This window comes from Cynocephalus volans, chromosome 8 (assembly GCF_027409185.1).
Source record: "Cynocephalus volans isolate mCynVol1 chromosome 8, mCynVol1.pri, whole genome shotgun sequence".
NCBI classification, from domain to species: domain Eukaryota; kingdom Metazoa; phylum Chordata; class Mammalia; order Dermoptera; family Cynocephalidae; genus Cynocephalus; species Cynocephalus volans.
In genome coordinates, this window is record NC_084467.1 from 140,743,455 (window position 1) to 140,770,644 (window position 27,190).

Below are 27,190 nucleotides of genomic sequence, written 5' to 3' on the forward strand. Positions count from 1 at the left end.
CCCTTCTAGGGGAGATTCAAGGAAGATCTGGAAGTATTCTGGGCCAACAGAGATGAAATTCTCATCAGACTCAACAAATAAGGCCACCTTCCAATATTCACTTTTATCGTCACTGACGATAGATACTCATTCTCCAAGTTTATTTCATGGATGTGTGTAATAGAATCAAGTCAGAACATCTCAGAAATCTCACTTATTTATGCTGTATAGCTAGCCAAGTGGGCAGTGAGAAGGTTTAACAGCCAGATATTTGGGCTGGAGATGGTATAACCTCTATAATGCTTATAGTATACACAATTTTGGCCCACTTCAGAAACCCAGTAAATCTACAAAAAAATTTGGATTGCAAGTCTGAAACAATCTGGTTTGTTTGCTGTTTTAAAAAACATTTTTTTACCTGTATCTATCAAAACCAGAAACAAATAACCCTCCCATACCAAAAAAAAAGTGGGGAAAGGAACTACACTTTATTTAAGTGCTGGGCACTGAGCTAAGTAAGTACATTATTTGCATGGCATTTAATCCTCAGAACAGCCCAGTGAGTTAGTATTGTTATGCCTTTTTACAGACGAAGAAAACAAAGTTCTAAGGTATAGCTGTAATACCCTGACAAGTATTTATTAAGTGCCTTCAGTATCAGGAACTGAGCTATACTCTGCAGAAAACAGATGAGATGGCAGTCTCTCCCCTGTTTGTAGAACATAGATATGTACACTGACAATTACATGGTAGAAATACTATAATGGAAGTGGGAACACCTGCGATCTGACTGACGGAGTCAGAGACAATTTCATAGTGAGGGGACATCAGTTGACTTTTTAAAGGAACAGGGATTTTACAATCTTCTTGCCTACCTGGTGCTGTAACCTTGTACCATTGCAAAGTGGTATCTCCAATTTCCATGGAAACTCCCTGAAGGCCAATTAGAATCCAGTTTATAAATTTAAAATAGGTAGAGCTTGATATTACTCTCTGATGCGTGCCAGGGTCTACTACCTGCTGGTAGAGTTCTGTGGCCCATCAAGAACCATATGGGGGGCATCCAGATTGGAAAAGATGAAGTCAAACTGTCCCTGTTTGCAGATGACATGATCCTATATATCGAACAGCCTAAAACCTCTACAAAAAAACTGTTGGAATTGATAAATGATTTCAGCACAGTAGCAGGATACAAAATCAACACACAAAAATCAGTAGCATTTCTTTTCTCCAATAGTGAACATGCAGAACGAGAAATCAAGAAAGCTTGCCCATTTACAATAGCCACCAAAAAAATAAAATACTTAGGAATTGAGTTAACCAAGGAGGTGAAAAATCTCTATAATGAGAACTACAAACCACTGCTGAGAGAAATTAGAGAGGATACAAGAAGATGGAAAGATATCCCATGCTCTTGGATTGGAAGAATCAACATAGTGAAAATGTCCATACTACCCAAAGTGATATACAAATTCAATGCAATCCCCATCAAAATTCCAAAGACATTTTTCTCAGAAATGGAAAAAACTATCCAGACATTTATATGGAACAATAAAAGACCACGCATAGCCAAAGCAATGCTGAGCAAAAAAAATAAAGCTGGAGGCATAACACTACCTGACTTTAAACTATACTACAAAGCTATAATAACCAAAACAGTATGGTACTGGCATAAAAACAGACACACTGATCAATGGAATAGAATAGAGAATCCAGAAATCAACCCACACACTTACTGCCATCTGATCTTTGACAAAGGCACCAAGCCTATTCACTGGGGAAGGGACTGCCTCTTCAGCAAATGGTGCTGGGATAAGTGGATATCCATATGCAGGAGAATGAAACTAGATCCATACCTCTCACCGTATACTAAAATCAACTCAAAATGGATTAAGGATTTAAATATACACCCTGAAACAATAAAACTTCTTAAAGAAAACATAAGAGAAACACTTCAGGAAATAGGACTGGGCACAGACTTCATGAATATGACCCCAAAGGCACGGGCAACCAAAGGAAAAATAAACAAATGGGATTATATCAAACTAAAGAGCTTCTGCACAGCAAAAGAAACAATTAACAGAGTTAAAAGACAACCGACAGAGTGGGAGAAAATATTTGCAAAATATACATCTGACAAAGGATTAATATCCAGAATATATAAGGAACTCAAACAACTTTACAAGAAAAAAACAAGCAACCCAATTAAAAAATGGGCAAAAGAGCTAAGTAGGCATTTCTCTAAGGAAGACATCCAAATGGACAAAAGACATATGAAAAAATGCTCAAAATCACTCAGCATCTGGGAAATGCAAATCAAAACCACACTGAGATACCATCTCACCCCAGTTAGGATGGCTAAAATCCAAAAGACTATGAACGATAAATGCTGGCGAGGCTGCGGAGAAAAAGGAACTCTCATCCATTGTTGGTGGGACTGCAAAATGGTGCAGCCTCTATGGAAAATGGTATGGAGGTTCCTCAAACAATTGCAGATAGATCTACCATACGACCCAGCCATCCCACTGTTGGGAATATACCCAGAGGAATGGAAATCATCAAGTCGAAGGTATACCTGTTTCCCAATGTTTATCGCAGCACTCTTTACAGTAGCCAAGAGTTGGAACCAGCCCAAATGCCCATCATCAGATGAGTGGATACGGAAAATGTGGTACATCTACACAATGGAATACTACTCAGCTATAAAAACGAATGAAATACTGCCATTTGCAACAACATGGCTGGGCCTTGAGAGAATTATATTAAGTGAAACAAGTCAGGCACAGAAAGAGAAATACCACATGTTCTCACTGATTGGTGGGAGCTAAAAATTAATATATAAATTCACACACACACGCACACACACACACACACACACAAAAAAAAAAAAACTGGGGGGGAAGAAGTTATAACAACCACAATTATTTGAAGTTGATACGACAAGCAAACAGAAAGGACATTGTTGGGGGGGAGGGGGGGAGGGAGAAGGGAGGGAGGTTTTGGTGATGGGGAGCAATAATCAGCCACAATGTATATCGACAAAATAAAAAAAAAAAGAAATTTAAAAAAAAAAAAAAAAAGGAAATAGGACTGGACACAGATTTCATGAATACGACCCCAAAAGCACGGGCAACCAAAGGAAAAATAAACAAATGGGATTATATCAAACTAAAGAGCTTCTGCACAGCAAAAGAAACAATTAACAGAGTTAAAAGACAACCGACAGAGTGGGAGAAAATATTTGCAAAATATACATCTGACAAAGGATTAATATCCAGAATATATAAGGAACTCAAACAACTTTACAAGAAAAAAACAAGCAACCCAATTAAAAAATGGGCAAAAGAGCTAAGTAGGCATTTCTCTAAGGAAGATATACAAATGGCCAACAGACATATGAAAAAATGCTCAACATCACTCAGCATCTGGGAAATGCAAATCAAAACCACACTGAGATACCATCTCACCCCAGTTAGGATGGCTAAAATCCAAAAGACTATGAACGATAAATGCTGGCGAGGTTGCGGAGAAAAAGGAACTCTCATACATTGTTGGTGGGACTGCAAAATGGTGCAGCCTCTATGGAAAATGGTATGGAGGTTCCTCAAACAATTGCAGATAGATCTACCATAGGACCCCCCTATCCCACTGTTGGGAATATACCCAGAGGAATGGAAATCATCAAGTCGAAGGTATACCTGTTCCCCAATGTTCACCGCAGCACTCTTTACAATAGCCAAGAGTTGGAACCAGCCCAAATGTCCATCATCAGATGAGTGGATACGGAAAATGTGGTACATCTATACAATGGAATACTACTCAGCTATAAAAACAAATGAAATACTGCCATTTGCAACAACATGGATGGACCTTGAGAGAATTATATTAAGTGAAACAAGTCAGGCACAGAAAGAGAAATACCACATGTTCTCACTTATTGGTGGGAGCTAAAAATTAATATATAAATTCACACACACACACACACACACACACACACACACACACACAAACTGGGGGGGGAGGAAGAAGATATAACAACCACAATTACTTGAAGTTGATACGACAAGCAAACAGAAAGGACATTGTTGTGGGGGAGCGGGGAGGGAGGAGGGAGGGAGGTTTTGGTGATGGGGAGCAATAATCAGCCACAATGTATATCGACAAAATAAAATTAAAAAAAAAAAAAGATGATTGGATAAGGAAAATGTGGTATATATACCAATGGAATACTACTCTGCCATAAAAAGGAATGAAATTCTGTCATTTGCAGCAACATGGATAGACTTGGAGAAAATTAAGTGAAATAAGCCAAATACAGAAGGAGAAATACTGCATGTCCTCACTCATAACTAGGAGCTGAAAAAATTAAAAATAAACAGAGAACAAAAAAAAGAAAAATACAACAATAACAACAATTCATAGAACCTTCAAAAGGAGAGAATAGAACTGAGGCCACCAGAAGTGGTAAAGGGTGAGGCGGAAGGTGGATTAAGAAGAAATTGGTAAATGGCCACAAAAAAATGATTATATTGTATAATGATAAATATAGGAATAAAAATAATAAATAAATGTTAAAAAAAATTAGGTAAAGGAAAACTAACCATAGTCTATAAATAGCTCAGCTTGGAATCAGGTCACATGATTATAGCAACAAGAACACTGACCACTGGTCTATCTTCAGTTACGTTGAGAGGACAAAGCATGAGAAGAGCGTGCTTGCCCGTGCAGGGCAGAGGGTGGAGAGAAGTCTCACTCCTTACCTTCTGCCGTGGAGCACCCACAGATACGCCCACAGTGAGAGTCAGGAAGGAGCAGGACAAGCATGTTATCTAGAACCACGAATGTGAATATTATACTATCGTTATCGCTTAAAGAGGTAAAATCGGTTGTCTTCTGGAAGAGAGAAATGGTGCGGGGGTAATGTGCAGAGAACTCATTTTTAAATAAACCTTGGGTAACGATTTGCCCTCTTTTAACTATATGCATGAATAATTGGATAAAAATTAATAAAATTAAAAACGAAATATGTTGATAACTAAATAAAATTTATGAAGGAATCTGGTACTCTCGGTAAAAGCTTCTTCTGGGGAAAACAATTTTCCCTTCAAAAAAGAAAGGCGAATTACACCACACTTTGAAGGACTTTGCTTTTCTTACAAAGACATTTGCTGGTACTCACATAGTGCCTTAACACTGCAGATTGATATGATTATCTCTATCCTTGGTGACAAAAAATCAGACTCAGAGGAGGTTGCGATTTGTCCGAGATCATGCAGTAAGTCATTAGTGCCAAATCTTTGTCCCTAATTGGCAATGCCACCCAGAATTTGGAAGCTGTCTTGGGACAATTAGTCAAGAGGGACTGCCATCCCTGCTCATGGCAGGCACTTTTGATCACTGCCAGTGGTGTCCATGAGGCAGGTCTGCCTACCCGTCACCCACAACCCTGCCTCTTTTGACTCACAGAAGACATGTGGAAGACGACTGGCTGGGGCCGGGGATGGTTCCTGTAGCCATGACACAGAGCCCAGATCACTGGCCACATGGGAGGTGAACTCTTGACCCTGGCCCCATTCCAGACACAGAGACTGGCCCATGCCCACGTGTTCTCTTCTTGGGCTGATGGGCAGCCAAGCCCAGCTCACCAGCACTCTTGAATTGCCCCTCAACCATCCCCCACATGTAGCAAGGGCTGGAGTCTGCGGTAGAAGATTTAGGACCAAGGATTGTGGTTAGATGGTCCTTCCTGGGACATGGAAACCCTTTATTTCCTTATGGACCTTTAAAAAATGATGCTCCAATGGATGATGCGCAGCTAGGGAGTGTCAGAAGAGTGAGAACAAAATAATACGAATCATCTTCCATCAGGACTCTTTCAAGGGAGAGAGGAAGAGCTTTGCTCTGGGCCTAAGAAAGGAAGAGCCTAGGGCTCTCCATAGGCTGCATATGACCCCCACATTCATTCATGTTTCTCCCCAAAATACTTCAATATAAATAAAATATGACCTTCGAACCACACAACTGTCAGGAAATATGTTTCATTTCCCCCAGATGACAGTGATTCTTTCCTGCCTTGACTCCCACCCCGTTCACCGTCTGTGCCACTGATCTGGCCCTCAGCTTTCACGGCTTCCTAACTGTTAGCTATGTTTTCACGTGTAAAGATCTTCACTCCCCAACCAACACACAGTCTAACACAATACTAGGCACAAAAGTGAAGAATTGTGGATGGATCCTCTCTCCTTCCTTTTCTACCTCTCCTCTCCTCAAATGAATCACCAAACAGCGTTGGGCCTCTGTACCTGCTTTCAATGTTCCAGAAAGGCCCTTGGGAAGTCTGACCGATAAAACATAAAGTCCTAGTGAACAGACCAAGTGAAGGGCAGAGCTGAAAAATCCCTACCCACCCTGTGTCAGTCTTCCAGCCCCAAATCCAGGTATTGGTTTTAAAAAACATAGCATAATAATTTAGTACACAGGGTCACAATAATGCCTTGGACAATGGCTATAAGAAAGGACTATGTTAGGCAATGACCATCATTGTAATTGTTAGTACCTCACTTTCTTGGAACATCTTACTCCAAGCTCTGAAGCAAAGGGACTGGCACAACTGGAAGGGATGAGAAGGCCCTGACTCTGCTTTCCGTCCTGGAGGAGTCAGAGCAAATCACACACCAAGCTGAGAGAGGCTGCTTCCATTGACATTGACACAAGAACCTCTGTGAAAACTTCCAGTCCACCTGAGGATTGCTTTTGCCCTGACACAAAGCCTAAAAATGCCTACACGTGGCAGAAGGGTCTGACTGCTCTTGCAGCCCGGGGGAAAAATAAGCTTCATGCATGTCTACCAAATATTCTCATTCCTACCAAATCTACAACTGACGGGTGGGACGCCTATGGCTTTAGGATGGCCTGATGTGTGAGTTGTAGCTTGAATTTGTACTAACATTCTCATCTGCCAGCAGGTCACCCAGCTGCCTGGGTGTCCGCACGATCTCTTTCACCCTGATTTATGGCCACAGTGAGCTTATTCACCATCTTCTCGGTTTCTAGACCCATTTTTGCAAGTGATCAAGTGGCACATATCTAGTGCACTGATAATGGGAACGACTTCTGTCAGGAAAGTCTGCACTACCCTACTAAACGTTTGCTTTGGTAATGCTGTGCATCTTCCTATTGAACTGCTTTTGTGAATTACGTCCTCCCTGACAGCAGGCGTAGGGTGAAAGGAGAGAAATTACTTTCCTTCCTTTTGACTTGTCTTTTTCAGAAAGCCTGCAAACCCACAGGAAATACTTTCTTAGTGGTTCACAAAAGACTTCAGTCTGGCTTTGCCTCTCCTTTCAAGGGGACTGAGGTAGAGACTGTTGGTCACCTTCCCATATCTGGTCTCTCCTCCTTGTAGAGTGAGGGAATTGGGCTCGTGACTGCAGGGAATAAAAACGACATTCTGAGCCTCCCTTAGAGCTGGGTGTTGTCCCTGAGTAAGTCCTGGCGGACAGGATGTGCATGGACGTGCTGTGCTCAACTTCTGGATTGTACCCTTGAAAGGATGAAGAGCGTCCCCCCTTTCTTTTTCTGCCCTGGTGGCTGGAATGCGTCCAGGGTGGTGAGATGTCCTGGGTCCTACAATTAAGGGCACCGCCTCAGAGAGAACGGAGAAGCAACCTAGAAGAAGCCTGGGACTCTGAAAACGCTGTGAAACAGAGCCAGCATAGCAGCTCAGGCTTCTGTGAGAAGAAATAAGCTTCCATTTTTAAAGTCTGGGGGCTTTGTGAGTGTTGTTCTGGGCCTCTGTCACAGTTCCCTACTTAATAAAGGGACTACTATAATAACAGCAATGCAGTAGCACCATAGGGAACCAATCACCTTCCCAGACTCCCAACATCATCCTCCTTCCAACTCTGCCCTAAAAGAAAGTGGATTTCTAGGTGAGGGCAGTCCTGGCTCTGGGTGACTGGTGCTCACAGGAACAGCCACATAGAGGATGCTGGCATGGCTACTGCAGACAATTAACTGCCTCTGACACTACCTGGAAAGAAAGTGTTTTTTTTGTTTGTTTGCTTGTTTCCTGAAATAGGAGTGTTTCTTAATAAAAGGCACAAAACAAAGGAGCTGGTCATTTGCAGTGTTTCCATGGTGGCAGTACACCCAAACACAAATGGTACCTGCTTGCCTGCTAGAGAAGGCAAAGACGATGATGTCATCAAAGGTCCAGGTGTAGTCCTGGTGTGGGGGGTGGAAGGTCAGCTTGTCAGAGGCCTCCTTCCTGAGGTCGCTTAGGAAGGTGGAGTGGACCATGGGCACAGGGAAGCAGCCCGTCCGCTTCCACTCTCTAATCTGAACGTAGTCTGGGGTCCGTTTATAGAAGCCCTGTAAAAGAGCAAATAGGTGGGCTGTGCTCTGATCTGAAGCCTTCCTCTTTCCCAGTCATCTGCTAGGCTGATTCCGTTTAAGTCATCACCAGTTAAACAGAAGCTCCCGGACAAAGTCACCTTCACTCCTCCTATCTTGGCCTAAGAATTTCTGAATCAGCTCAAGAAATACTATCTACGTATAAAACAATACTAAGGGGATCTTGATATCAGAAATAATTTGGATTTCAGCATATATCTTGATTTAGTAATTCCATAATAGTGTATTTTATGTTGACTTATGATTGAATGTGGAGTCTGAGTGTTAAGAGGTGGTGGGGCAGAGCAGTGAAGAACCCAGGTTCTAGTGTTAGACTGCCTGCGTTTGGATCCCAGCTCAGCTGCTCATTGTCTGGGGGACAGTGGCCAACCTTGCAGTGCTTTTTCCTCATCTCTAAACCAGGGATGATGGCACTGTCTACTCCACGGGGTTTTCTGCAAAAATTAAGTGAGGCAAAACCTGCAAAGTGCTTAGCATAGTGCCAGCATCAAGAAGGCATCAACGAATATTAGCTAGTATTAAAATTACATGATGGATAATATTTTTAATTAAACATGCATCACTTAGACATACAAATAAGTGCCTTCTTTCGATGCAGTTACTTATTCAATATTCTGGTGGAGATGTGACCGCTCCACATTTTGGAGGGATTTGTCTTTTGAAACTTCCTTCTGCACGAGCACACAGGACAACAAATTCCCTTACTTTGTAGTTTTAAATACACTGAGTTTGAACAACTTTGGCATTATCTAGCTCATTTTCTCTCCAAACTAAACTGTTCACTCAACAAACATCTTATGAGTACCTACCATAAGGGGTCTTCAAAAAGTTCATGGAAAGATTCGTATTGTCTTTTACTTCTATTTTTTCATGAACTTTTAGAAGCACCCTCATATAATTCAAGCTGATCAGCAAATAAGACAGCCCCAGACTTAGCCCTCATCAAGTATAGAGTCTAGTGGAGGAACTTACACCCCAGGGGCACCTACTATAACTTGACCATGTCCAACGCTAAAATCTGTTCCAGAAGAGACAAAGATGTATCTCAATAAATAAACTACAGCTTGTGAAAGTATGTGAAAGCTTTGAAAGGATTTCCAAAAATTTTCTAGGTGATGACAGGCTCCTTGTCTACTTCTCTGACATGTTCTTCAGTGTTTAAGGAGTGTTCTAGATGAGCTAACCCTAACACAGACCACGTGATAAGGTACATGATCAGAAGATGTGAGTCTTATTGTCATCTCAACCATCTGTTAGCTGTTTGATCTTAGCCCATGCTTAACCTCTTTGAGCACGAGTTTCTTCTCCTGAAAAATGGGATAACAGTTGCTAAGTCTGTCTCATAGAGCTGTAGAATGAAGTACGTGTGGTAAGGTGTGTGAAGATACTTTGGAAACTGTAATTCATTATATGAAGTATTATTTTTACTATAATTTTTGATTAGCTCTTAACTTAAGGATTGTTTAACATCCTCTGTGGATTCTCCTAACACTTCAGCTCATGAGCATTCACCCAGGGGAGAAAAGGAACACTGGTTCTTTAAAGGACTGCCTAAGGACTCATGTCAAATGTAAAGTTCTAGTCTACTTAAGAACAATATTCTCAGAATGAGAAGCTTGGAAAATTCATGATGATGATGGATCATTGAATATCCTGGAGGTGGGAGTGGGAGAGAAGGAAACAGAGAAAGAGAGAGAGAGAGAGAAAGAGAATTAATATGCCTCCTGCAGAGAGACAGAGGCAATGAATGGGTCTCTTTTTCCACATAAGTTAAATCTCATTGCTAATAATTCCTGTTCATTGGTCAGACAACATCAAGGTCATTTTGTTTTGGAGGTGTTTATGGGTTCTGGAAAACAGGGCCTGCCTTGAGCTTATGAAGTTATTGGCCATTTCTGTTCCTGCCCTAGTTGAAACCTGACTAGAATGGGGGAAAGCCAAAAAAAAAAAAAAAAGAGGGAGGAATATTAGAATTGCCCCTAAGTTGCTCAGAATTTAGTTTTATTGTGCAAAACAAGTGAGCACATTTCTCCTATTTGCTTTTAATGATTAAAGCAAGTAAGGAGATAACAGAAACTTGGAGACTATGGTCAGTCACTAGGATAACCCATCCTCGTTACTGGAGTCAAAGCATAATTCATTAAAAGAAACCCTTGAGTGATTCTGCCTCGTGGAACACTACAGACTATTCACTGAGAGTAAATGAATTTAAACTAACCTCATATAACGTTTTCTCCCAAGGAACTGAATGGCCTTTATAAATATGAACCTATTGCCTCCCTCAAAGTGATAACAAAAGAGGACTGCTTCATCCAGTGTTTACTGGAACTGCTGATTATTAAATTTACAGGAATTCTGCAAACCAGTTGAAATATTGGTAGCTTAAAATCTGTAAAAACAAAAATCATGTTTAATCCCTACTATAACAACATCTCAGATAACAGCTTTTCATATTTTTAATAACTATATCATCAAGTAGTTATACTGCATTTTACATAACCTTTCCCTTAGCTTAAACAACATGTAAGTTGTTTGCGTGGTGGGAGAATTTACACGATAACAATTGGTAAATGCTGTGAATCAGCCCCCAGAGAGAGCCAGTTATAAAACATTTATCAGAATACCACCGGCCTCATTCCTCAACCAAAACCAAACCAAATATAAAAGAGAGACTCAAAATTGAGCCCTCTGGCCATGAGAACAAATATATCACTTAATATATCATTTTTCTCTTAACCCATCTTTATCCTACATGAATGCATCTTATGTTGATTGGTTTAATTTACCTCTCTAATTCATTAAAAAATAAAAATATAACCAGCCATAAGCATTCACTGCAACAGGCCTCTAGATTTTGAAGATTTTATTATGCAATAGAGAAATGAGGAAAATTCAAAATTTGTTTTTAACTTGAATTTTGTAACTATAAGCATCCATGATAGTTTTAATTATTATAACTCTTTACAAATAAATTTGGCAACATATCAAAGAATCATCAAAACATTTATACTCTTTGACTCAGTCATTCCACTTCTAAGAAACTACCCTAAGGAAATAATCTTAAATACAGAAAAGGTTATATTAATCATAATGGTCATTATAATAGTAAAAAATTGCAAGCCACTCAAACATTGTTCAAACTAAAAGAAAGGCTGAGTAAACTGCAGTATAGCCACTTGATGATAATGTAATTATTAAAAACATGCAAGCTTCTACCTGTAGTGCTGTTATAGTGCTGGGGATAATTTTTTTCCTTTTTTTTTTTTTTCCTTTTTTCCATTTCTAAGTTTTTCTATAGTGTTCTTACGTTAATTTTCTAATGGTAAAGAAAACTCATGTAATTTCTTTTTAATTCCCTGAATCGGGGATTGGGGGAGAATACAAAACATTGATTAATTTGAAGCTCTAAGGCTAAGCTCTTTAGAATATATTCTTCATAATTAATACAGAAGAACCCATTGGGTTGTGGCATTGAACCTGGATTTATGGCCTTTTCTGAAAATGTTTGCTCTAGTAACACAACGACATGCATGTTTCAAGGGAGTAAATGAGAAAAAGATGAATGGGGCCACGATCTACACAGTGTTACCTTTTAAAAACGCATAGCCTTAATTCATTAGCCAAAAGACTTGCCTGAGGTGTGATTCCGCACCAGAAATTAGAATACAATCCCCGAGACTCCAGCATGGGGGCCACAATGGTTTTGTTTTCTGCAATCATTAGAATGAGGGTCTGTGGATTAGTCAGGAAATTGTCGACATCTATGAACTAGGAAAGGAAAAAGATAATATCAGGTGAAAACGTACTTTTCAGTAATGGGTTCAAGAAAAACCCAACACTTCTGAAGGATTTGCAGAAGCTTGCTCATGAGATATGGAACCAGCTATCTCTATCTTCTTTATTGAAACCCAATTCAGCTGGATAGTTTTAATTCAGTCAAAATATATCTAGTCTAATTTCCACATGTTCAACTTTGCACAAGGCACCAAGCAATGGATTGGTATTGCCGGACTGGACACAAACTCAGCCAGGGCCCAACCTATGCCTTGGCTGTAGTTTAAGTACAGGATGTTAATGGCTCTCAAGTCCTTAAAGATTCATTCAAAAATACTTATTGAGTGCCCACTCTAGGTACAGATGGGCAGACCTATTTAGGTTTTATACAGTAGTGCCAGAATGTCCCCAAACAGGTCCATCAATGCTATTTTAATGTTACAAGTAGAATTTTAATTTAAAGTGCATTAAATCAACCCACGGTAACCAGTGAAGCTATTTCCCATTTTAGCAGAAGTCCACATTAATAATGATTTATTTGTAGAGACAGTGCAACAACAAATTCTAGCATATAAAAGAATGGGGAATTGGTCAACAGACACAAAGAATGATTGTGTATTGTAATGATGAATAAGCTAACTATACTGATCTAACCACCACACGTTGAACACAATTATTGAAAATCAATGTTGTACCCCACATGTATGAATAATAAAAAAAGAAAAGAACAAAAAAAGCACAGTGAACTGTAGACTTAAAAATGGCTGAAATGATAGATTTTAGTTATGTTTTACTACAATGAAAATAAATAAATTATCAGAAGCATTCATTCTTATGAACCCCAAAATTTTGTGGTCCAGCATTAGTACACTTCAATGACGTTGAAACAGCTATGCAATGTTAAACACTGTCAGTACAATTTGAAAACTCCTATGAAATTATTTGTGTTGAAAGTGTGTCTGATACATTTTGCAGCAAGATAACATGGAAAATGGAAGGCAGCCTTGGTAAATGAGTCCATCTCCTGTATCTAAGAATAAATGGAACTACTTTGAGGAAAAGCATTGGTTGAAGTTATGTTTATAACAACATCATTAGCCATAGCATGAAAAGAATTTCTCAAACCATTTGAATTCCCAAAATAAATTTTTGAGAGCATCAGGGTAATCAATCTTTTCATCTTGATTCCTCTAGGAAATAAATTAAATTTGGACTATGTCAGTAGCCATAAATGCCAGCTATTCAGCAGTATATGTTACGACATAGTAGTTATGTTATTCTATGTCTCCCCAATTATCTCTTGCACTTTATTGTCTGTAGTATATGACTCAGTGAGTACTGTTGGATCGTTTTTTTTCTTGTTTCCCCTGAGAAGGAAGCAGCAGCTTCAAAGACAAAATTTTAACACATAAAAATGTATTTCCAAAAATATACAGCCTTGTACATAAGTCAAAAAAAAAAAAAAAAAGAAAGTGTGTGATAAATTATTGAGCTGATTTTTGCTGTGCTTGAGGGGCTGGGGCAGACACAGGTTAAATGTATTCCTTTATGAACCAGAGTCTATCGACAGGGAGCAGATGTCCAGAAATGTAGTGAAACAATATTAGCTATGTTTTATTGGTGTTATTTCTAATTTCATACTGGAAAACATTTGCCAAAAAAATTTGGGGGGCCACAGATGAAGAACTTAGTTCCCATGAACTTATGGAGAAGAAAGTCTGTCAATTTTCAAAAGGGAAAAGAAGACTGCAGAGCTCCTTGTTAGGAAGCTGTCTGCCTTTCCAACTGTGACTGCTTCATCTAGGACAAGAACAAAATATAACATCGATTCCTAATCATCAAGTCCAGCATTTACTGGACCACTCTGGAAGTTCTAAGGGAAGTGATGGAACCTCTTTATGGGAGAAATTCCCCATGAGACCCAGCATAATTGGGAGCAACCAGGAGGCCAAGCAAGAGATGTCACTCCTTAAATCACTCGGGAGCAAAAGGGAAGGGAGGTTCAGAGCTGTTCAACTGAATCTCTTTTTATATAATTATTTCTCGTATCCCCAAAATTCTTCCAAAAAGTGATTAAGACAATTTATATTGCTTTACCAACAAAAAAGTTTCAGAGTTTCTTATGCCTGTGATATGACAGAGACCAAATAATTCAGGATCATCTTGGCTCACTCTCTAGAAATGCATGTCAGAAGCAGGTCTGTGATGAAATCCAGGCATCCTCACATCAAATTACTAAAATTTCCCTTTTAGTCTGTATTAAAAACTGGAGGAGGTTGTGCCTAAGTACAAGGTTGTTTTGATTGTTCCCATGGCCCTGGTTTTTGGACAATGGATTTGGACACATTCTAGATAACAGCTGTCAAGAAATGAAACATTTGCTTTTACCAGGATGTAGTCTGACCATCTTTCCCTCGCAGTTCGAAGGGCTGCCTGTCGTAATTTCATCACATGGGCAAACCGGGAGCTTGGCCAATGCTTTGGTCCAATTTCATCAGGATAAGACCTAAAAGAATAATAACAATAATAATAGCTTTTAATTATTGAGTGCCTACAAGTACCAGGCTCTGTCCTAGATGTCTCTGTGTACTAACTCATTTAATCCTCGGTCAACCCAAGGAAGTAGATACTATTATGGTTATCAACATCCCATATTGCAGATAAGGAATCTGGAGCAGTGAGAGATTAGGTAACTTGCTGCTCACTATATACATAAGAATCTTTACAGGAAATATTTTAATGGGTTCTAACAAGATCCCTATGAGGTAAGTACAACTGTTCTCCCCCTTTTACAGATGAGGATATTGGTGTGGAGCAGTTAAGCCTTTCACCCTGTGTTATACAGTCAAGATTTGAATTCAGGAAGTTTACCCTGAAAGCTCATGTCCCTAGACACTTTTTTATACATCCCGCCATCAGATAAATTTGGAAAGGTCATATGTAAAAATACAACTCTCCCAGGAAGAACAAAGATTTGATTTACTCGGTAGAATCTCAGTAAGTAATTCCATACAGCTTAACCCATTGACCTATCTCAGTTAAAGCGAGGCCATGGGGCAGATACATAACGTCACTGGTATCTATAGCAACATCCACAACACAGCCAGGCCCGGACCCCTGCATGCCCACAAAGGCAAGTGGGTCGGTCCATCCTCTAGAACCCTTCTGAAAGCTCCCAGCTGGTATGGTCACTCACTGGTGCTCTCACAGTAGCCCCAAACTGGCCACCCCTTGAAGTTCTCGTAACTGCATTGGCAATGTACTTATTTTAGTGAATGAAAAATCACAAAAACAATGAGACTTTAACTATACAAATAAGGTTGATAAAACTATGTACAGTACAGGAATTCTCTGGAATGCCTTCTCCAATTATTGCTTCAACAAAAATCAGTGGAATTTCTGTTGAATATACTGCCAAAAAAGAGAGAAAGGCCTTCCTCATTATTTTTCACACCGACCTTGGCATATAATATATTTAGTCAAAACCTGGGTACAGAGAATGTTACCAGGATGCAAGGCATGAAATCTTTCTGTGCCATTTAAATTGGGCTGAATTCCATTATAAGGAACTCCCAAGGGGTGTTTAAAATCTTTTACAGTGTTCAAACTTCATTGTTAAATTTTTCTTGTATAAAGACCACATGCTTGCATGGTTACATTAAGAGAGAGAGACTAGAGGAATAGAAATGCGTTCTGGGATGTCATTTATGATTATTATAATACAAATTTGGCTTTCAATAAATTACTTATCTTGGGCAGAAATTCTGGCAACTCATTCATGGTAGTTCTGTAATTTCTTAATGTGGAGTTATAGGAGTCTTGGAAACATTTACAATAGTAAGCGTTAAATACATTACATTTATACTTGTTCTTATTCACTCATTTGTTCATCCAACAAGTATTAATTTAGTGCCTGCCAATAATACAGCACTGGGGGGAAATATAAAGTGTTTGTATACTCTAGCCCCTACCAGAGAACCTGCCATTTATTTAGAAATATGCATAAATTGCACAGTTGACTAATAATGTTACTTAAGCATATTGTTGTATCAAAAAGAATGATGTAGAAAATAAGCGCTACAATTGTTGAGAGGAAGGTAGACCTTTATACCTGGAACGAAGAGGAATAGCTTTCTGTAGTGGGTATGATTTGGGAAAAGAGCTGGTTACAAAGAAGAAAAGGGCCTTCCAGGAACTGCATGGGCAACAGTTCGAGGGTTGAAAATATAAGGACATTCTGGATGAAGCAGATTTTCTTTTGGGAAGAAGCAGAAAATATGGATGCTCAGTTAATGGAATCTTTTAAATAAAAGTGTCAGGTATTTGAACTTTGGTCTGTAGGTACTGGAGAGCCATTGGAGTCCTTTTAATAGAGGAATGAAACTATTTCATTTGTATTTTAGGTACACTGATTTCACAGTATGGTATGTAGGATGACTTGGAAATAGAGCCAACTAAGAAGTTGCTATGGTTGAGTTTCTGGTCAAGATGGTGGAATAGATGGTCCCCAGAATCACTCTGTCCAACAAATCAACAAATTTACAATGAAATAAAGGTAACATCAGCCAAACTAGTGCCACTGCAGCTCAGGGGAAGAGGAGGAGAGACCTATGGAGTTCATGAAGGTGGGAGAAACCATGAAGAGAGAAAGAAAAAGCTGCTCCGAGAGTTTGGGCCGCAGCTGTTTTAATGCTGGAGCTGCTGAGTGCATGGAGCAAGAGGCAGCAGAAGCTGCAGCTGTGTCCTTCAGATGGAGTTACTTGGAGGTGGAAGGGGAGAAGAGGGCCTTGGTGGCCCCCAGGACAGCAAGATCACTAATAGGGTTCCTGTGGACCCCTCTCTGAGTGAAGAGTCAGAACAGCTAAAAAAGGGGAGCCATTCAGAGGCTGGTGAGTCAACACAAGGGACCAGCACAGGGCCCATCCCATGCAAAGAGTTTGGAGTGTGGGCAGCAGGGAAGACGGGCCCACTGGAAGAACACTGGGACACAGCAAGGACAGCCAATCCGCCCCCTAATCAGCACAGGACCACTCAGAGGAGACTGGTCGGGAATGCAGAATTGCATGGGGTGCAGTTTGATGAGAAAACTCGGGCCCAGATCAGAGTTTCTATACATCCCAGGTGCACCAAGTCTCTGGAGAGCCTGAAGTACCTGTAAGGTCACCCATAAAACCCTGAGCTGCACAAAAAGCCTTCCCTAGGGAAACAGCAGCAAAGCAACAATTTAACTCAACCGCACAGCTCAAGTACTGGTTCCCACAGGAAGTTTCCCCATTTTAGAAGTAAGCAAAGGACTTAAAAATTAGTTACAGCCCAGGCACACCATTAGTGCTTTGAGGCCCACCAGGGAACATGAGGCATGGAGCCAAGGACAGAACCCCTGCCCACAGCCACTCACAACACCAGCACCTTGGGGCCTGCCCAGGGGCCCAAGGCATGCAGCTGGGGACCGGAACCCCTGCCCCAAACCAGGCACACCTTGCCAGTGCCTCAGGGCCTGCCCAGGGACCTGAGGCATGGAGAAGGGGACTGGACCCCCCACCCACTACCAGGCACACTGCACCAGCACCACAGGGCCCGCCCAGCGACCTAAGGCATGGAGAAGAGGGCTGGACCCCCCCACTCCCACAACCAAGCACACCACATCAGCACCTTGGGGCCCACCTGGGGACTGGAGCCAGGGACCAGGCTCTCCTCCCACAAACAGACACACCACGCCAGTGCCTGGGGACCCACCTGGGGACCTGGGGTGTGGAGCCAGGGACCAGACACTCCCCACAACCAGGCACACTGCCAGCACCAAGGAGCATGAAAAAAACATCACCTCCATGTGGGTGGCCCACCACAGCCACCACAATAACCATGGCTGCCATGAAAGCAGCTAGATGCCACACCCACCATGCAGATGGTCCGCCAGCCACTGGAGTGCATTGACACAAGGAGAGTCACCAGTGGAGATAAAGAAAAGAAGAGGATGTCTCTTTCCACAAAGCCCATTCCAGAGTGACAGAAGCAGCATCTGCTCTGTGATAATATTGGGGGACCTGATCACACCTCTCAGCATTGGACAGATCATCTAGGCAACAGATCAACACAGTAACCACTACTCTTTCAGAAGGAGAGAAGAAATCTAGGGTAATTAGAGGGGGGAGGGGGGAGTGAGAGGGGGAGGGGGAGATTTTGGACAAGGGGCATAAGGAATAACTACGATGTGTAACAATATATATGCTAGTAATATTTATTTGATCAACATATCTCAATGTTGAACCCCAAAAATATGTATAATCAATTTTGATTCAATAAAAAAATTATTTTAAAGAAAGAAGTTGCTATGGTTACAATTGGAAATAACCTACATATCCATCAGTAGAGGACTGATTAAATAATTATGATATAGCCATACAATGTATACTTTCCAGTTAAAAAAACAAAGCTCCTTAACTATTTTTATATAATAATGACCAAGACATGATAAATAAAAGAAGCAAGGTTTGCAAACTTTTCACTATGATCCCTCAAGTATAAAAGGTTTATACTCAAAATAAGAATAAATAATAACATTTACATATATACTGCTGTGGTAATTTATTTATGAACTAACAAAAAACTGAACTTGGCTGGCAGCCAGGGAGGAAGGAACTATGAAGATCTGTGAAAGGAAAACGTGGCAGGTGTTGGTAACGCACTTAAGTACAGAGATGAAAGACAATGAAACATCACGTGTCTGCAAGACTGCAAGCCTGAAGGGCTGCAGAAGTGGTTAAGAAGGAAGGGTAAATAAGGAGTTTACAAAATTCACTCTTGTTACTCACTCTGGTTCATCCATAGGCCTCCACTCCACATAGTGATAGAGTCTCTGTACATTTTTTAACCACTCCCTGAGTATTTCAGTCATATTATCCACATTGTGATCAGTGGCTGCCCTGCATGAGAGAAAACGCAGTATACTTTAGTTATGTCATCCAAAGAAAGGGGGGGAAATCCAAAGGACCCCATTCTAACTGAAAGGAGAATGATCAGTTCTGGCAAAAAATTGTATGCATGGCAATAATGTCTTCACGGTCCAAACTAGACAATGAATTTCTGAAGTGAGAGATGCTGCTTAAAATCATCTTTATATCATGAGTTGCATAAACAGGGTTTAGCCAATTGTAGAATTCATAACGATTGTATTAATAAACATATGAAAACACAAAAACAGTATAAGCAAGAAATGAATTAACCTAGAGTCAGTTAATGAGTCTTTTTGAAAATTTTCCCATTTGTTTTACTTTTTAGTTATCTAAGATGTAAATTCTGCTAACATTTACCTTCAATTTAAGCAGCAATTCAGTTTCATGTTCGTTTCAAGTCAATTTTTAGGTCACAACAAAATATCTAGTCAGTGCTGATTTAATCATATATATAAGAGGGTGAAACCACAATAATAATTCCCAATATAAAACTTGAAATCTAAGGTATCTTCACCTACCTATTTTGGGTTTATACAAAATACATTATCTTCAGAAGCCTTCAAATATCGTATGTAAAACTTGTTTCTATTCTACACTGAAAGCTTAAAAAATGATTCCACTTCTAACAGGGCTTAACTCACTTATTAAAATATTTTCAAATTTTATCACAAAGCAAAACCCAACTCCATGCTGTATATGAGATACATGTGCAAATCAAAGTTATCCAGAACACCTAAAACTGAAGAGATAAACCAATGAAGTTAAAAAAAAAAAAAAAAAAAAGGAAAGAAAACAGGGGTTATAATGCTGACATCAAATAAGGTAGAATTCAGGCCCCAAAATATTAAAAATTACAAAGAAGGAGACTTTATAGTACTAAAAGATGCAATTCACATCAAAGATAGAGTAGGTATAAATATCTATGCACCTTCATATAGTACAGGGGTTGGCAAACTTGTTCTTTAAGAGGTAGATAGTAAATATTTTAAGCTTGAGGCCATACACTCTCTGTGGCAACTACTTAATGCTGCCATTGTAGTAATAAAGCAGCCATAAACAATATGTAAATGGATGAGCATTGCTGTGTTTCAATAAAACTTTATTTACAGAAACAGGCAGCTGGTCTTCAGGCTGTAGTTTGCTGATCCCTGATACAGTAGAAAGTATAGAAACTTCAAAGAAAAACAGAAACATCATAAGAAATGATAACGTGCAACTTCCAGTTGAAGATAGCATGAGTGAGGAAAAAAGTAAATACACAGAATATCTGTACAACACAATAATAGAGACTATAAGTTCTTCTTACGTTTATGGGGAACATTTACTAACATTGACCAACAACTACATCACAAAGAAATCCTCCATAAAATTGAAATAATATAAACAACATTTTCTGATCACAGTGCTAAACTAGAATTAATAATAAAAAACAAAAAATTCCATTAAAAATTCTCTTAGAGGGCCGAGCCCGTGGCACACTCGGGAGAGTGCGGCGCTGGGAGCGCGGCGACGCTCCCGCTGCGGGTTCGGATCCTATATGGGAATGGCCGGTGCACTCACTGGTCACGAAAAAAAAAGAAAAAAAAAAGAAAAAAAAATTCTCTTAGAAATACAAACCAATTTTAGAACTTCTAAAAATTAATAGTAAAAACACTGCCTATCAGAATTTTGGAATATAATTAAAGCAGTGATCAGAAAAAACATTATAGTTTCAATGTTCAAATTGATAAAAATAAATGAGTTAAATTCCTACTCAAAAAGCTAGAAAAAGAGTAGCAAAGCAGGAAATTCATAGTACAGATAAAGGCAGAAAGTGATGAGGTATAAAACAGAAAAAGAGTGAACTATAAACAATCTGAAATGCTACTTCTTTGAGAAAAACCAACAAAAGACAAGCACTAGTTAAGACACCTACTCAAGACAACACAAACATAAGAAATGAGAAATGACAAGTGGGGAGGAATATGGTTGATTTGAAAGAAAAATTTTTTTAAACTTAAGCAACTGCTCAATGAAAAATATGAGGGTACTTCAAAAAAGTTCATGAAAAAATAGAATTGAAAGAAAATATGAGTATTTCCATGAACTTTTTGAAGTATCCTCATATATTTGAAAAGTGGATAAAAGGGAAGATTTCCTAGAAAAACTGTGGATGTTTTTCTGCACATTAGCAATTTTGCACATTAGCAAAATTGACTCCAGTAGAGATATAAAACTTAAATGAATAATGTTCACGGAAGAAATAAAAAAAACACTAGGCCCAGATGGTTTCACAGAGGAATTCTACCAACTCTTGCACTCGATATTTCCAAAGTTACATAGCTTGTTCTCTAGAGTGTAGAAAGAAAGTGAAAGTTCTAAGTTATTTTAATAATGAAAACATAATATTCATATTTAAACTTAAAGAGTAATGCACACAAGCATACACACACACAACTACAGACCAATATCTTTTAATGAATATGCTGCAAAAACTTTAAAGTATTTGCAAATGGAATCCAACATCCTATCAAGAAAATATTATAGCATAACCTAAGATTGTTCAATATAAAGGTAATTCATAAACATAACTCACTTATTAACAGACCTGAAGAAAAATCATATGATTATCTCTGCAAATTTGTAAAAGGACTTTAAAAAAAATCAACACCTATTCCTGATTTTTCAAAACCACACAGAATAAAACTAAAACAGATATTAAAACATACTATAAAGCCACTACAATTAAAACTACGGGGTAATGACACAGGGATAGATGGGAGACCAGTGGAACAGAATAGAAAGTACAGAAATTAGTATATGATAAAGGTGGCACCTCAACTCATTGGGGTGAAGAGACTTTCAGAAAAGATGTTGAGACAACTGGATAGCTAGTTGGAAAAAAGATAAAATTGGATGCATACCTCACACCACACACAGCAATAATTCCAAGAAGATAAGAAGTCTACATGAAAAACTAAAATAAAAACATACAAGCAGTTACAGAAAACAGGACTAAATTTCTTTATAATCTGGGTAGTTAAAAGGATTTCTAACTATGATTCAAAATCCAGATGCAAAAAAGAAAAGATTCATAAATATGACTACTTAAAAATTTAACTATCAGTTTGTAAGGCAGAAAAAAACACTGTAAACAAAGGCACAAAACAAACTGAGAGAAAATATTTGCAGACTATGCAAGGCTAATTTCCCTAATTAGTAAAGTATTCTTAGAAAAAGAGAAAAATAGCTAAAAATTTGATAGAAAAGTGAGCAAAAGACAAGAGCAAACAATTTACAAGAAAAAGATAAAAATAGCTCATATCAAAAGATGCTCAAATTCAGCTGTGATAAAAGAGAAGCAAATTAAAACTACATTGAGGTACCGTTTCTTACCTATCAGATTGACAAAAATTCTAAAGCTAGACTGTACCCTCTCTTGGAAAGGATTCCTGAAAATGGGCACTGTCATACATTGCTGGTGGAGTGCCAAATGGAATAATCCTACGAAAGGTAAACTGACATAAACCTAACATAATGACATTTGCATTTTTCTTTTGACCCAAAATTCCACTTCCAGAAATTTACCCTGAATGTCAGTCTCCACGTAACTTTTTAAAAATGCACGGCGTTATTCAGTGTGGTATTAATTGTAATAGCAAAATATTGGAAACAACCTAAATGCTCATCCATGAAAGACCAGTTAAATAAACGTCACTGATTGGGCTACACAGCTGTAAAAAACAATAAGAACAATCTCTGTGAGCTAATATGGAGTGATTTCCAGGATAAGTGAATAAATGAGTTGCAAGAAATATATCCGATGCTACCTTTAAAAAAAAGGGGGGGGACTACATTTTCCAAAAAAAAATACAGAAAGGTTAAACAAGAAACTAATGAAATTGGTAACCAACAGTAAGCATGTGAGAATGGGATGGAAGATACAGGGAAGAGGGTGAGACTATTCTGAGTATCTCATTTATATAGTTTTGACTTTTGAAAAACATACTATTATTTTACATGTGCAAAAACTAAAATTAAGCAAAAAATTATAGGGAAAAAATTCTAATGTCAAATACAAACAGAAACAAATGAAACTTATTACAATTGAAATTGATAACATAACCCCGTGGAAAAAAAAGAATGAACCCAAGTAACTTTTGAACGTAGGACACTGATTATACTTGTACATACTCAGTGGGATACTTTTTAAGGACAAAAATAACTCCAAAAAAATCTTAAATTTCATTCTGTGGATTTTTTTGTTAGTAGTTATATTGTAAAACTTCGTAAACTATATTGTGTGTACGAGGGGTCTTCAAAAAGCTCATGGTAATATTATTTTCATTAGTTTCAATAAATTTTTTGATTTCCTGCTTGATTTCTTCTTGGACCCATATGTCATTAAGTAGAATGCTGTTTAATTTCCATGTGTTTGTATAGTTTCCAAAATTTCATTTGTTATTGATTTCTAGTTTTAATCCATTATGGTCTGAGAAAATACATGGGATAATTCCAATTTTTTTTGAATTTTTTGAGACTTGATTGGAGACCTAATATGTGATCTATCCTGGAGAATGATCCATGTGCTGATGAGAAGAATGAATATTCTGAGGTTGTTGGATGGAATGTTCTGTAGATATCTGCCGATTCCAATTGGTCTAGAGTATTGTTTAGATCTCGTGTTTCTCTACTGATTCTTTGCCTAGATGATCTGTCTAATATTAACAGTGGGGTGTTCAGGTCCCCTGCTATCATAGTATTAGTGTCTATTTCCTTCTTTAGGTCTAATAGTTTGTTTTATAAATCTGGCTGCTCCACCATTGGGTGCATACATATTTATGATTGTTATGTCTTCTTGATGGATCAGTCCTTTTATCATTATGTAGTGTCCCTCATTGTCTCTTTTTATGGTTTTTGGTTTAAAGTCTACTTTGTCAGATATAAGAATAGCTACTCCAGCTCATTTTTCTTTTCTGTTTGCATGGTAAATCTTTTTCCATCCTTTCAACTCTTAGTCTATGTGAGTCTTTATGGGTGAGGTGGGTCTCTTGAAGGCACCATATACTTGGGTCCTCCTTTTTAATCCAGTCAGCCAGTCTGTGTCTTTTGACTGGGGAATTAAAGCATTTTACATTAAGAGTTGTTATTGAAAAGTGTTGATTTATTCCTAGCATTTTATTGATTGTTGTTTGGTTGTCTTAAGTGTCTTTGGTTCCTTGCTTTCTGATTTACTGTTTGTTTTCTGTGTTTGTCGGTTCCTTAGGTTGTAGATAGGCTTTTTGTTTGTTTGTTTTCTCTTCATGAATGCCATTTTTATTATACTAGTGGGTTGAGATTTTTCATGGGTTTTTATGGCAGTGGTAGTTATTTTTCAGGAACCAAACCCAGTACTCCCTTGAGAATTTCTTGTAAGGGTGTTCGTGTGGCAGTGAACTCCTGCAGTTTTTGTTTGAGTTAACCAAGGATGTGAAAAATCTCTATAATGAGAACTACAAACCACTGCTGAGAGAAATTAGAGAGGATACAAGAAGATGGAAAGATATCCCATGCTCTTGGATTGGAAGAATCAACATAGTGAAAATGTCCATACTACCCAAAGTGATATACAAATTTAATGCAATCCCCATCAAAATCCCAATGACATTTTTCTCAGAAATGGAAAGAACTATCCAGACATTTATACGGAATAACAAAAGACCACACATAGCCAAAGCAATGCTGAGCAAAAAAAATAAAGCTGGAGGCATAACACTACCTGACTTTAAGCTATACTACAAAGCTATAATAACCAAAACAGTATGGTACTGGCATAAAAACAGACACACTGACCAATGGAATAGAATAGAGAATCCAGAAATCAACCCACACACTTACTGCCATCTGATCTTTGACAAAGGCACCAAGCCTATTCACCGGGGAAGGGACTACCTCTTCAGCAAATGGTGCTGGGATAACTGGATATCCATATGCAGGAGAATGAAACTAGATCCATACCTCACACCATATACTAAAATCAACTCAAAATGGATTAAGGATTTAAATATACACCCTGAAACAATAAAACTTCTTAAAGAAAACATAGGAGAAACACTTCAGGAAATAGGACTGCACACAGACTTCATGAATACGACCCCAAAAGCACAGGCAACAAAAGGAAAAATAAACAAATGGGATTATATCAAACTAAAAAGCTTCTGCACAGCAAAAGAAACAATTAACAGAGTTAAAAGACAACCAACAGAGTGGGAGAAAATATTTGCGAAATATACATCTGACAAAGGATTAATATCCAGAATATATAAGGAACTCAAACAACTTTACAAGAAGAAAACAAGCAACCCAATTAAAAAATGGGCAAAAGAGCTAAGTAGGCATTTCTCTAAAGAAGATATACAAATGGCCAACAGACATATGAAAAAATGCTCAACTTCACTCAGCATCCGGGAAATGCAAATCAAAACCACACTGAGATACCATCTCACCCCAGTTAGGATGGCTAAAATCCAAAAGACTCTAAATGATAAATGCTGGCGAGGTTGCGGAGAAAAAGGAACTCGCATTAACTACTAGCAACTTCTCCTACCTCATTTCCTGCCCTTCTCCAACTCAGTCCCACCGTCTAGCTGCACCGGGCATCTTGTTATTCCTTGAATGTGCCAAGCTTCTCCCTCTGCAGGGACTGGGCATCTGCTCTTCCTTCAGCCTGGAGTGCCCCTCCTCTGGATGTCTGCGTGCTTCCCCCCACCCCCTTCATTCAGGTCTCTGCTCAAATGTCCCTACTTCAGAGAGGTCTTCCCTAAGCACTTTATCCTGTCAGTCTAATTACCCAACTTTTCTGTTTCCTCGTGGAGCTTCTGTATTTATTTGAGCAGTTGGGCATAATCTCCCCACCGGACTATAACCTACACGAAGGCTCGGACTTTGTCTCTTGTTCACTGCTGTAGCCCCAGTTTCTGGCACATGATAAGTGCCCAATAAACATTTGTTGACTATTTGAAGGAATTGCTTGGAGACTTTGTTCTCCACTACCTTGCCACCCCTCTGGCACACAAACACTGGTGCCCTACCACCCAGTGTCCTCCAAATCTAAGTTTCTCCTCTAGTCCAAGGTAACTAGTGTGGCAGATTGTATTTTTCAGATGGTCACCACAGTATATGTCCCATATCACATGCCCTTCTTACAAATTGATGTTGATAGCCCTGCCTTTGAGAAGTGTATCTCCTCTTGCATCTGTGCTGACCTGTGATTACAGTGGGACTAAGCTGTGGCTATATAGCATTTGCCTCACTCTCTTGGGTCTCTCCCTCTGGGAACACAGCCTCATGTTGTGGGGAAGACCAAGCCATATGGAGGTGTCCTGACAGATAGTCAGGCTGAGGTCCCAGATGACAGCCAGCACCAACTTCATATATGTGAGGAAACCTTTGAGATGACTCCAACCCCATCCATTGCATGACGGCCACTGCAGGAGACACCCCAGTGAGAACTGCCCGGCTGAGACCAGTTGGCCCCTCTAATCCTTGGGAGATAATAATAAATGATTGCTCTTGTTTTAAACCACCAAGCTTAAGGGTGGCTTGTTATATAGAAATAATAATCAAAACAGATGGGATATGGAGTTGGCCATAAAAGATCTGATTTCTAGTCTCTACTGTGTGCCTCTCACATTCTTCAGCCCCTGGACAGCCCAAGGACTCTGTCCAAACCTCTCCAACCATAGCAAGCATGTAACTATTTCTTCTAACTTTTATCCTAGGTTGATTTAATGAAAATTGGTCATCCTCAGGAATTGCACTTATAAAAATGTATGTAAATATATTGAGATTTTCCAATGATCACCATTCAGTATTTGCCTGGATTCAGCTACTCTTTGGTTAATAAGTCCCCAGGACAGCTGGGTTAATGAGCTTTATTCCATTGTCAGTCTTCTCCGCCCAGCCCCATGCTGGTTCCTGGGAGCAATTCCTTTTCCAGGGAGTCCTTGCCATCTATAAAGCCAGATTCCGTATTCTTCTAGGCACACTCAACTCTGTAGCTGTAGCAACCGCTCACAAGGCTGCTCAACTGCTCTCACCGACCAGTTCTT

At 39.1% G+C, this 27,190-nt stretch overlaps 1 protein-coding gene across 1 annotated transcript in view; it reads right to left on the reverse strand.

Moving 5' to 3' along the window:
- LOC134384790 (procollagen galactosyltransferase 2-like) overlaps positions 1-27,190 on the reverse strand; it is an 83,917-nt gene that overhangs the window by 15,940 nt on the left and 40,787 nt on the right. Inside the window, exons 4-7 of the mRNA XM_063106550.1 lie at positions 18,981-19,091; positions 14,557-14,674; positions 12,028-12,162; positions 8,148-8,352 (exon numbers count right to left, since the gene is read on the reverse strand). Of these exons, the coding sequence (XP_062962620.1) occupies positions 8,148-8,352; positions 12,028-12,162; positions 14,557-14,674; positions 18,981-19,091 (569 nt within the window). The remainder of the gene's footprint in view (positions 1-8,147; positions 8,353-12,027; positions 12,163-14,556; positions 14,675-18,980; positions 19,092-27,190) is intronic.